This window comes from Alnus glutinosa, chromosome 6, assembly GCF_958979055.1.
Source record: "Alnus glutinosa chromosome 6, dhAlnGlut1.1, whole genome shotgun sequence".
NCBI lineage: Eukaryota > Viridiplantae > Streptophyta > Magnoliopsida > Fagales > Betulaceae > Alnus > Alnus glutinosa.
In genome coordinates this window covers 26,556,493-26,570,555 of record NC_084891.1, presented here as the reverse complement: position 1 = coordinate 26,570,555, position 14,063 = coordinate 26,556,493, and the positions used below count along the sequence as shown (strand labels likewise).

The 14,063-nt window shown below is 31.7% G+C and overlaps 1 protein-coding gene across 1 annotated transcript in view; it reads right to left on the bottom strand.

Annotated features, from left to right (window-relative positions):
• Nucleotides 1–10,952: 10,952 nt before the first annotated feature.
• LOC133870278 (uncharacterized) overlaps nucleotides 10,953–14,063 on the bottom strand; it is a 29,318-nt gene continuing 26,207 nt past the window's right edge. Inside the window, exon 10 of the mRNA XM_062307367.1 lies at nucleotides 10,953–10,963. Within this exon, the coding sequence (XP_062163351.1) occupies nucleotide 10,963 (1 nt within the window). The 3' untranslated portion in view covers nucleotides 10,953–10,962. The remainder of the gene's footprint in view (nucleotides 10,964–14,063) is intronic.

Here is a 14,063-nt window from a genome sequence, read left to right as displayed (position 1 = left end):
AAAGAATCAATGTTGAGCTTGTCTTTTGTGTGCAGTTTAATTGCTTGTTCCCAACGGATGAGACCAGCTATATATTGTCCGGATAGGTAAGTTTTTCAATTTAAATTCTCTTTTAAATTGTTCAAATTTATGTGTACGTTATTCGAGCCGTTTCCAACTCATGCACTTAGGGAATTGGTGATAACAGTTAGAATCGTAGATGATCATGCATATGGTCTATTCATGAGCAGCAGCAATTAAGTGGGATTTCTCCTTTCCAGCTTTACCTCCAGAAGTGACACCTCACGCTTAGCATTTCTACGTCTATGATCCCCGAGCTCCGGTAGCAGGACAAGCTTTTCTTACAGACTGTGACGTAAAGCTATTGAAATTCGAAGAACTTAAGCTCAACTACTGCTCTAATTGTCAACAAGGGGAGCTTTTACTGTTTTTCGCTTCACTGATTGGGCTGTCGTGGACAAAGAAAGTGTGCGTTCCCTCAATCTAGAGTTGCTCTGTTTTAGTGGGTGTGGGTCCGGCCTACTGTGGTGGTCAAGCTAGGCCGAGACGCGTGTCAATGACCTTAGCCAGTGGCACGTGCTGCCCACTCATTTTCCCCAATTTAGACCTCCATCGAATCTCTTCCCACTTCGCTTTGCTATCTAGTATCTAGCTTTCTTTATCGGAATTATTCGAAAGAGTTTTCGACGTTCGCGCTTGTGGGCGCGTGGCTGCAGGAAGTACTGGGACGGTGTTTTAGTGGAGTCATGTCAGCTTCCCATTCGACCACGTAATCCACTACAACTTTTGGATTTTTGAAGTGGGTCACCCATGAAAGCCATTTTCACTACATTTTCACTTGTGCATGCAAATTAATTGTGATTTGCATGATTAATTTGTATGATTAGGAATATATGAAGGACAAAAGAAAACAGAGCCGAAAAACCCGCCTTGAATCTCAAAAATAGATATATAAAAAGGAAACAGAAAGAAATTAAATATATAGAAAAGAAGAATAAGCTAGAGAAGGACACATAACAAGGGTAGAAAAAGATCGATGATTAAAAAAAGGAAAAGTTCCTCAGCTGGCATCTTCTATTCTAGTCCTTCCTGTCCTCCCGATCCTTCCTTCAACCTTTTGCAAGTCTATGGACTTGTTTGGCAAAGACATGTACAGAACAGAGTAGTGAATTATTAATTTTAAAATTAGTAAAAAGTGATAATGTAATATAAAATAAAAAGAATTTGTATAAAAAAGTGAAAAAATTTTATATTATAGTGAATTTTTTATTTGAATAGTAATAAAAAATTATTGATATAATATAAAAAATAAAAAAATATGAATGTTTTAATATTGATTGATGATAAAAAAATATAAACAACTGAAAAAAAAAAAACGCGTAAACAATAACAGCACTATGCTGTTCTGTATTCTATCATACAAGCCTTATCTTCGTGACTTCATGATCTCTACACTGTTCAAAAGGATGTACGTGTTTTCTTTCCCGTGGCCGGACTACTTGAAATCTGCGTCTGAAAATGATCAATCACGAGGGGACACTTTTTTCTTTTTTTTTCAAAAAGTTCACATATGATGTGCAACTTTTCTGATCAGCACAGATAAATTGTCTTTCATTTTTTTTCGGTAGATAATTATGAGTCTCATGAAGAAATTTGCGTCAAATGATGAGTGGTTATTCATTTTTCTTTTAGTAATAATTAGTTTTCATCAGGTTATTTCAACATTTTGTTTAACAAACAAACAAAAAAATACAGGAGTCACCTGTGTGTCAATTCATGATTGCATGCTGAGTTTTAATCGTATGAAGGTATGGATATAAGACTATAAAACTCAATTTTAACCCGACTTACCCATTTGGTAAAACGGGCCAAACCCCTAAATCTAATCTGCTAATTTTGTGTTCGGTTAGTGTCGAGTTTACAGATTGTGTAAAAAAATGTCAATTCAAAATGTTGGGTTTGAGTCATATCAAGGTATTAGTATAATACTATATAGGTCAACTCTAACCCAACTCGTTTAATTAAAGAGGTTAGATCTCTTAACCTAACCTAGTTAATTTCATGTTGAATTCGTATCGGGATTAGCTAGTCGTATAAAAATTTGTCAGACTTACACAATCAGCAAGGAAATTCCACTCGCTTTCCCAAAATGACCATATATTTTTTAGAACATTGCTATGGGTACGTACAACAATTTTTATTACGAATCTATTATAAACTGACGTAGTAATGTAAGTAGTATTTATCAAATCAATCACTAAATAATTAAATTTATTTATCAAATTTTATTGCTTAATTTTTTATCCATGTAACACTCATATAGAATCTCCCATGAGTATGTATAGAACTTGGACCCTTCGGGTTAATTTGGGGAGGGTTGGCTAAAGGTCACTTTGAATGGGGAAAAGTATGAAGGTTACATGGAGGTTCTAGATGCCTTAGAAATAGCTTACGTGGACCTTTGGATGGCTTATGGGCTCTATGTGGTGCAAAATATCTTACATGGGACCTTCGACGGGTTGCTCTGTCTCCTATCACATGCTAACATGCATATGTAAACAAGTTATAAAAAATATTTCTCAAAAAAAAAGTTATAAAAAAATTATTGACTATTTATAGGTCTAGTTAAGGTGTCAAAACGGGTTGACACGACCCGTTTGACCCAAGAACACGTTAAAGGTCAATCCTGACATGACCCGTTTAGATAAAATGATCAAATTCTTAAACCCTAACACGACCCAGCTAAATAACGGGTTGACCCGACCCGAACCGTTTGACCCGTTTATTAATAAAATCTATAAAAATAAAAATAAAAACACAAATTTAAACTAAAAAAAAAATCATATTGTTTGAATAACCATATTATTTCACAGTTGAAGTATAAAATATTGAGTTGTTTTATTATTTACTTGTTTTGGTTCAACTTCAAAGTTCGAAAACTTGAAAGAAAAAGAAAAACTCCGCTAATTTTTTTTAGTCTTTGCCTTTTTTGTTAAAGTTTTAACTCAATAAAAGAAAAAGACTAGTTTTGTTTTTTATGAGATTTTTTTTAGTTTAGTCTTTACTCTTTATACAGTGAGAGAAAGATAGAAGTAATATGATTGTTTAAATTAAATTTTTAATGTTAAAAAAAAAATGTTTAAGTATACGGGTCGACCTACGGGTCAAGCAGGTTGACCCTGTAACGACCCTTTTATTAAACGGGTTTAAAGGGTCAACCCTTTTAAGCTTAACCCTAACCCTTTAACTTCGTGTTCGGTTCACGGGTCGTGTAAAAAATTGTTAGCCCTAGGGCTAGTATTACTTTTTGGATTCACTCAAAAAAAAAATGGCATTTATGGACGATTTTTTTCTATACGGTTTATAAAACAGTCTAGAAAACAAAATTGGCAAACGGTTTTTTCGAAATCGTCTGTAAAAAATTTATTATGGACGGTTTGATTAAACTGTCAATAAAATTATAGACGGTTTTAACTAAATCGTTTGGAAATTTTCATTTCTAGACGATTTTTTCCAAAATCGTATGTAAATGTTATTTCCAAACGGTTTAGTTAAAACCGTCTAGAATTTTATGAACGGTTAAAATTTCAGTTCTAGACAGTTTCAAAAGAAACTGGTTGGAAATTCTTTTTTCCTACGCCATGTCATCAATCCACATGATGCCCTCATATTTCACCACATTCATCCGATTTTTTTCCCAACCAAAATCACAACTATCCGTTTCTTTTGATAGCCAAAAAAGAGAGCCAAAATAAATAAAAAGGAATATGAGAGGTAGGGGTGTAAATGAGCCGAGCTCGAGCGAGCCAGAACCGAGCCCGAGCTCATTCATTACGAGTTCGAGCTCATTCATCACGAGCCCGAGCCGATCTCGAGCTCATTCATCACGAGCTCGAGTCGAGTTCGAGCGGTAACATTAAGCTCAAGTCGAGTCGAGCCGAGTTTATACGAGTTTAACATTTGTTCTTTTATTACCATTAATTCTACTTTCCATCAAAGTTATAAGTAATTAATAAAAAAACATTAACTTCTTATAGTTAATTAACCAACACTTTATTAAGGTGTATTAATTAACCATTAACCAACAATTAATAAATGAGGATTTATTAACCACATTAAGATCGAGTCTAATAAGTTGTCTTATGTGTCAGGTCATATGGGACAATGAATTCTTATAAGAAGTACTTGTTATTAAAACAACATGTGATTCTCACATGTTAAGGGACACATGTCAATCTTATATGTGAGTTGTATTAAATTTCCTACCTACTGGTTTGTATGAAATTTATGTTCGTTAATTATAAATAAAAAAAAATGTAACAATAGTCGATAAATATTAAGTTAAAACATTAATAATTATAATTATTATATTTTCATATGGTTCTATATATCTAATGATAATAATACCTTCTTCTTTTTTTAAAGTCTAATGATAATTCTTAGATCATATGATTCATATCTAATGGTTATGTAGCACAAATGCACAATGTTAAATCATATAATCTAAATTATAATGATAACACCTAAATTATTATCATAATTAACACATTAGTAATTCCAATTGAACCAATCGACCAATCCTAATAACTTAATTTTTGGGATTATATGAATTACATTGTCATTATATATGAATAATATGATTAAGTTTAAAAAATGTCATTATAATTCGTATAATTAATATGAATTCATACTTATGTATATAATCTATATACCTAACCATTGTATCTAAAACTCTAAGTATTATTAATAATTATTAGATATTTAAAATCCTACATCATACTTAATCAGTGTATCTAAGTATCTAAATACTTAATCATTTTATTTGTATGCTCATATGATCTTAGATTTTGAATCACGTGATAACGGTGATGTAATGATTCATAAGTATCTAATAATAATACTTAGAAGTTATTAAAATTGAATATAGTGAATCAATAATTACATGTTATATGCCACAATGTTATATTATTTTATGATCATATAGTGATATTATATTACATAAATAATATAATATGAATCATATGATTAAGTATCTGAATTGTCATTATATCATATAATTATATGATTAACAATTAAGTATTAATATTATTCATTTTTACTATTTTATATACATATTGATACAACCAAATAATTATAACCAATTAATATTTATTGACCATTTTTATTTGTTACTTAATTCATGCTTATATATAGTATATTGTACAAATAAGTTATATATTAACAAATTAAACTTATTTTTAACATATATATATATATATATATATACGAGTCGATCCTTATACGAGCGGGTTTACGAGCTTTAATCGAGTCGAGCTGAGTTTATACGAGTTTGTATTGTTTAATAATCGAGTTTGATTTTTGTGTTCACGAATAGCTCATTTAATAATCGATTCGAGCACGAGTCGAGTTTATTCGAGCCGATCCCGAGTAAGCTCACGAGTAGCTCAGCTCGTTTACACCCCTAATGAGAGGTAAACGTTCATTTGTTTTTTGTTTTTTAAAAGCAAGTAGACGTTCATTTGTTGGTTTTGAAGGCCAACAAGAACATTTGGGGGTTTTGAAGGCCAACAAGTTTCACTCGCCCATCAATGTTGCCACCAACAACGACGTCTCCGAGCTCTCAGAGGTCTACAGCTTGAGCGAGAGCGTGTCCACTACAACCACCAAGAGAGACGAAGACGAGGAGGTCCGTTCGGTGCATTCCTCCATATTTGCTCATGTTTTATTTTTATTATTATTTTATAGATCTGCTTAACCACCGGTTCGGCCTGGCAGTTTTGGTGTGGTTTTTCAGAGGTGGTGGTTGGATTCGAACATGCTGGAGGTGGTGGTGTGGTCCGGTGTGGGCGGTGCCGTGGTGGTTCCGGGGTGGGCAGTGCAAAGTTGTCAATCAATACTCCACTCTCCTCGCTTTGCTAGCCGTTGACGCCGTCCTCTCTGTTGTCGACCCAGCCAAGCCCGATCTTGTGGACTCCATAACTGAAACTCCGGGAACCCTAAATTTAACGATTTAACGATGCCGTATGAGGTGAAAAATGAAAATAATATACGGAAAATCAAAAGGAAAATGAAAATTAATATATATACAAAAAAAGTAATAAATCGAAATAGAAAAAGAAGAGAAATAAATCATAAAAATAATAATAATAATAATTCTGGACAGTTTGGTAAAAAATTGTCTAGAATTTCGGACGGTTTGACCCAAACCGTCAAGAATTCGAATTTTCGATGAAAAATTATGGACAATTTTAAATCGTTTAGAATAAACTGTCTGGACTTTATTCCAGACGATTTTTTACCAAACCGTCCAGAAATAGTGAATTTTTTGTAGTGATTATTATTTAGGGAACGATTTTTTTTTTTAAAAAAAAAAAAAGAAAAGAAAAAGATTGTCATTGAGGAGAGTTAGGTCTATTAGGTTTTTTTTATAATTTGAAATTTGTAATTTGCTCCCTATTCTAGAATTTATCCAAAATATTGGACCTTGTTTTTTTTAAAAAAATTACTCAAACCTCCCATGTTTTATATGCATCATATATTTAAGTTTATCACAAATGTGAATTTATTTTTATTTTCTAAGCACTCAAACCTTTTTTTTTTTGTTGGGAGACTTAGGTTAAGCTAGTGCCATCTTCACCAACGCTACGTGTACATTTATAAAGTCAGTAAATTGGGCTGACCCAAACTTGGGCGACACCCCATATAACACAATAAGTTTTGTTGGGCCACAGGCCCAGACATGTAACTTTTTTTTTGGGTTAAGCTACGGGCTTACATTCTTTTAATTTCGGGGGCTAGGCATGGCCCAACTTAACTCGGTTTTGAGATCTCTAGCTATTTGTTGTCCAAATTGTTGATTTCTAGAAAGTTTTACCACAAGTCTTTGACAAATTGACATGACTATTTATAATTGGTGAAATAATTAAGCAAAAAAATTGACTTATTAATTCAATTTAGGGATAATTGCATCGTTGGTCCCTGTGGTATGCCATAAATATTTTTCACTCCCTATGGTTTAAAAAGTGCATGGGAGGTCCATGTGATATGCAATAATTACGTTTTACTTCCTGGGTCGATTTTCTGTCCATCATTTTGACGAAATCTGTTAGCCTACACGTCAGTGCCACGTGTCATCATCTTATTGGCGACACGTGTCCATTTTCATAAAAAAATATAAATTTATTAATAAATAAATAAATTTATTTTAAAAAAAAAAAAAACTGGCAGGCAAGGGGTGGCTTGGGGGTGGCCATCCTATATCTACTATTTCAAATCATAATTTTTTAAATACACAATTTTCAAACAACTTATTTTAAGCAATTTAGTTTAAAATTGCACTCTTTATAAAATTACGATCTCAGACGCAACTAAGTAGAATCAGAGGACATAAAATCACGAGCACAAAGAATGGAAGTCACGGGCACAAAAGAAGATTAAAAAGCAAAAAGGCCCCTCCAAATCAATCTTCCACCCAATTAAATTTAAAGCCCACTGGGTTATACCTCGCACGTGACTCCGTGACTCATTAGATGTTACCCTTACTCCAATTTTGGTGACTCTCCCATAGCGTCATCGGCAAAAAAATAATCATTTCATAAATTAAGAAATTAAGATCCACTATTATTACTTTTAATTTTTTTTCATCAGAAACTTAATTTAATATATTAAACTGACATGGGTCTTTAGGATATATAATTTTTGTATGTAGTTTTAATTCTTAATTCTTAATTCTTACATATATTTTTAATAGAGTATATCGATTAAATGATCGAATTGAAATAATTTTTTTCGAACTCAATTTTAAAAAAAAATTTATCGGTATAATATAAAGATAAAATTGACCCAAAAGTTTAAAAAATTAAAAAAATATTGTAGTAAAATTTTATTTAAAATAAATAATATAAAAAGTGTCCATGTGACATTCTATTACATGGATAGATTCTTTGGGTCAATTAATCATTCAAACCAGACGGGAAACTAGCAGACACAGAAACCAAGGATGTAATGTGTAGATCGAGACATATTAGACAAGATTCATGACACGTAAGGCGGTGGGACCCAACCTCACATGCGAGATGCGGGTAAAAAACAACCTTCGATCACGAGCACGTGTATTTTCTTCACGGAAAATACAGGGTTACAAAGGGTAATTTGGTTAAATTTCAAAGTATCCATCTTTTTTTTTTTTTAACATAAATTCAATTTCCAACCCGATTCTATTTTCGGGTTTGAGGGTTTGGATCTTGGGTTTCGACCTTACCAATTACAATATCTCTGGGAAAATTAGGAGGTTAAATTAATTATTCTTATCGCAAATTTTAGTCAGTGGCAATTACGTTTGCACCCCCCATGAAAGGATAGAGTTTTATTTATTTATTTAAATATTGGGTGGAGAAATGTCATTCATATTAATTTGACATGTGTTTAAAATACTTATATATGTAAAAATTACATGCTCTACTAAAAATTTACATGAGAATTACATGCATTTTAAATATATATCAATTTAACAGACAAAATTAAAAATATTTATTTTGACCCAACTTTTTTAAAAAAAAAAAAAAAAAAAACTTGGGCAGTGAAAATATTATGATGATTAAGACAATCTATTAAAAATCAATTGTTCATGTACTGCCTACGTTATCTGAACCAAAAGAATACATAATTGTTCCTAATGTTACAGAAGCCACGACGGCACTAAGAGCAACCAAATTTAGCAGTGAATTAGGTTTTTATTGGGTGGTCTTAAAAGGTGATGCTCTTCAAATAGTGCAGGCGTTTAAAAAGGATATACGGAATTTGAGAACGTATGGACATCTCATTGAGGACATTCAAAAGATTTTGGATAACCTAATCACATTAGTTATAATTTAAATAATGCAGCTCACCAGCTCGTTAGGGAAGCATTATATCTTAGCAATGAGCAATGTTTTTTAGAGAAAACTCTCTTGTATTTTGGATATTATTTCTGTTGAGTGTTGTACTTAACGGGTTTATTTATAAAATGTGCTCGTTTCTAATAAAAAAAAAAAAAATCAATTGCTCATTGGATATATTAAAATCCAATTTTTCTTTAATAAACATTTTATGCCAAGATTCGTACATTCTACACTGCGAATTTATTTCGAGTTTGACCAAATTTTGGTACCATCCATAATTTTACTTAAGGTTAAATTATCACTTCTTTTTTTTTCTTTTTATATAACAAAAAGTTTAACGTATAAAATATTTAATTAAAATAAAAAATAAATTATAAATACCATAATTTGTACCCTCTAACATACTCTTAATAAATCGAGCAATCAGGCCGAAAAATTAAAATAGGAAAACTTCAGCTTTGTATGAGGTAATTAAATGGTTTTCAGGTAATTATGAGGTTTGAAATGAATTACAATTGCTATCATAGAGGTCAACATTACCTTAAGCAATTCATGCTTACGGCATGTTTGGTCTTGGAATAATGATATAGGGTATTAATTAATCTCTGAAAATTGGTTCTGACGATGAAAGGATTAGAGAATTTAAGGGATCCTAATATCTTGAAAACAATTCTCGTGGCTGAGAATTCCTCTATTTTCAAGTCATTTTCATGCTAATTAAATGAGCAATCAATTATATATGGAAATGCAGAAAATTAAATTTTGGCATTAATTGATTATAGAAACCCGAAAAATTAATCATTTTCAATTTATTGTTTAAAAAATGTCATGTCAAACGCGTTTTCAATTTTTTTATTCTTTTATATAAAAAAATAGATTTAATTTTCTGGCGTTTCAAAACCAAATAGAGACATTACAATGACTTAATTATATATATATATTCCAGCATGAACTCCTCAAAATATAAAAATTAATAGATCAAAATATCCTTAATTGATGACTTCAAAAGCATCAAATCTTTAAATTAGTGTCTCATTGTAACTTAAAAAGAGAATGAGGTCATTCTAGAAAATCAATTTAAAAATTATAATAATTTATGACAAGAACCAACAAGATTAGGTTACTTGAACCGCTTATGATCCCTTTAATTAAAAATAAATAAATGTTAATTACTATCTCTGTTTTGAAATGGATGGATCACTAATTTAGGTGAATATTTAATTTTCAGAAATTAACCTTTGGCTGCATAAAGCGTCACATAATTTAAAATCTCATTCTATAAAATTCATTGTTTGAAGAGAAATAATTGTAATTAATACTAATATGGTATGTTTTAGACCTTAAGTGAAAAAAATTGAAACTTCACTGTGAAATATTGGTCTTTAATTTATCTATTTCCAAAATAGATAGATAGGAGTACTTTATCGTAAGGTTTTAATGAAATAAATTTAATAAACATAATATTCGTAAAATATACCTTGAGGTCGATTAAGAAATGTGAGTTCACATTTGAGAAAAATGGATTAAAATGTGGAAAGTTATATATATATATATATATATATATATATATATATATATATATATGAAGCTCCAGATGTGAAACATGTGCAGCATTACTAGTTGTGTAAAGTGTCAAAAATATTAAAACAAAAACTAGCTAGTTGTTGGAAGGTTTACTAAAATAAATTAATATTTAATTGAATTATTAAACTATCTATAACCTATATATATTAATATAGATCAATTACTACCAAAAAAAAAAAAAAAAAAAAAAACCTCCACGTATGAAACACGTGCACCATTAGTAGTTGTGTAAAATGTGAAAAATATACCATTATAATTTAAAGTCATTGTTAAACCTATAAAATTAAAGTTTTATTCATTCATTGGTCAAGAAAATAGAGTAGACTGTTCTAACAAAACTATATCGTAAATGCAGTTTAAAATTTTTTCTAGTCAAATTTCATTTATGACTTGTTTAACTATGGCCTTAGCTAAGCCATGTGTCGCAGAATTTGCCTCCCGGTGAGTGTACAATTTGGCAACTAGACGATGAAGTATTAGTCGTCGTCGGTGCGTCTTCCACTAGCTGCATGTTCATATCTATAGACACTACATCGTGTAAAATTCCGAACAATTACCACTTGAAGCGCGGCTTCTTCTAAACTTATGTGTTGAAAACCCAAGTCTTTACTAGACACAGTTACTTGGGATGCTGTCAAGGCATCTACTGTAGCCGATTTTCTAGATTTTCCATTTTTGTCAGATTTCTAGTGGCAATCACTTGCCCCTTATAATCCCGCACACTTGAGGCCCATACGCCCATTGGCTGCGTCCATGGCAGAATCTCAATTAACCCATCGAGCGCCTCTTTTACCTGACCCAATTCTGTCAAATTAGCCATTTTATATTCCTCGACAGATTCAATTGCTCCCCTCATGAGAGTGGCAGGGTGGAGGAACTCCCCTCCGTGGACCACTGACCACTGTGTTTCTCTAAAACCGTATCTTCTTGGCTATCACCGCAAATAATTCAAACTCCTCATCGTCACATCTTTGGAAGATTTCCTCCGCTGGCTGTAGGAAAAACATTTTAAAAAGTTTACACTATAACAATCTACGAAAAACATCAATCACTTTAATTTTTGTTGTAATTCTAAAATAATTAATCAATACGTAATTTATTAAAATTGTTTATAAAGCTCAATCTCATATGATAAAAAAAAAATGTTGAATTTAGTATCAGTAAAACTAATTTCTACATATAGAAGACTCAGTAAAACTACACAACTCAGTCAATTTGTCGTTAAGAAAATATCATCAATATTATTTAATTAAAGTGTTTGGAATACGGTCGAATTAATACTGCATTATTTATTTATTTATTTAGGGCACTCAAAGAGTCAAAGTGCAAGATATTTAGTGACATTTTTTAATTTTTTTTCAACCTCCGTAGCAGTTGCGCCATGAACTCGCAGAAAATTAAGATGATTTTATTTTATTTTTATTTAAAGGAAGATGATTTTATTTTAGAATGGAACGGTTGGTTGGTGGCGGTGAAGTATGAGGGCTGCTTTTTGCCACGGTTATCTTTGCCAGCGCATAAGCTTCCTGTATTTCAATGCGGACTTATCCATTGACCTCAAAAATAGGAAAATTTGAGAGGGGGAGCTTTTAATGAGTTGAAAATGAAGTTTTGAGGAATGTTATTTTTATTTTATAATTATTTTACAATGTTCACTAATTTTATTTATTTATTTTAATAATGATTGATTTAGGAATTGATTAAAATTGTCATGTCAGCATTTTAAGATAATTGTGAGATTAAAATGTAATTTCTAACTCATTTTCAAAGGATCGAGATAAAAAATCATTTCATATAAACTAATGCTACATATTATGTACGCCTATTTCATTGGGCCGATGTAACATTAGGCATCAGTTCTTGAATTAACCATTGTTAAAATAAAATATAAAAAAAATTTAAGGGCCGATGAACACTGCCATATCAACTCAGAAGAATGGAGGTGGAATGAAAGTATAGTATGTATCATAATCCTTTCATATATATACAACTATCCTTTTGTGGAAGTGGAGTTTATCAAGCACAAGATAATTAATAAACTCACATAAATCAAGCTAGTAGCTAGGAATACAATTCTCTCTACTTCAAGTAAAATGAAAAAAAATAATTTTACGGTTCAAATTTTATTTTATTTCATTTAACCATATACATGATATCACGTTATTTAAACATAATCGTAAAATTATAGACATTTTTGAGCTCGCTATATAAAGAGATTAATCAATGATGGAACAACACCATTTCAGTTTTCTCATTAGGGCAAGGTCCAACGACTTTTCTTTCTTTTTGGTGAGTGCTTTGGCACAATTGCAATAATCCAATTTGAAAGACTCGATGCACAGAAAAGCTGTTGAAAATTGAGTCGAAAGAAGTTTGCAAAAAAATTACTACATGTTTTTTTTTAATGAAATAGAAAACTTCATTACTGAATATGAGCCCAACATGGGATTACACTTGACCAAAAGGCCAATATAAATATAAGAGAAACTCATACATGCCCGAAGGCAAAATCACTGCCTGTAGGCCATTTGTGACTAGAAATAAAGAAATTCCACCTACTAAGTCAAGAAAAACCTGACTTAAAGCAGCCACCAAAGGTAGACTGTGACAAAGATCAAGAATATACAACAACAGCAGCTACCCAAATAATAAATAAACATTACAAAGAACAGACTTTAAGCCCCTGTTAAAAAACAGATCTAGCATCCAAGCCAACAAACAGTCCTCATAATATCTAAAAATTACAAAGGGAAACCATAACAGAATGCACAAGCAAAAATCCAACACAGTGCTGGCAGAGGAGACACAGCCGAGTTTCGCCGGAGACGGCGGCGCGTGTCTAGCAGAAGTCGGCGGACGTGCGTAGATTTGGCGTCAAAAATCTGAAACAAAAACAATGAAAAATGGGCCAAAAAAGACACCGACGACAACACGGAAAAAACCGGCCACTCCCCCAACCTGAGCATCTAGAGTTGAACCTTCTGCCTAAGCGAAAGAAAGAAAACCACCATAGCCCAAAGGGTTAGGTGAACATCAACCCCCACCGGATCAACCGGGGGAAACAAAAAACTAACCTCCACTAGTAAAACCAGGAGGTTAGTAGACACTACCACCGGGAGAGGGAGACGTGAAGCCTCCCTTTCCCAGCAAAACCATTAATATTATGCTTTTCTTACAATATTAAAAAAAAAAAAAAAAAAAAAAGGAAATTAAGGAGAAAGGGAGAAAAAGGAGAATAATTTTTCCATTAATAAAAAAACCCATCAAATCCGAATCCATTGATCATATGCTTAATTGACGAACTTGAAGCAATATAATAGTTAATGCTAAAACTTGCCTTCATGGCTTCACCAAACCCGTAGAATAAGGAATTATTGGTCAACTAGCTTTGACTCTCTGACTCAAGCCAGCTGGCAGCTGCTTAACCTAATGAATAAATTAAAGAACAACGGGAATATATATATATATATATATATATATATATATATATATATATATTACTTTTTGTTGATATTATTAAAAAAAAAAAAATATTTTCTATGTGCTTAAAAAATATATTAATTTCTCTAATTAAATTAAGAAGAAAACTTTATTAAAGCT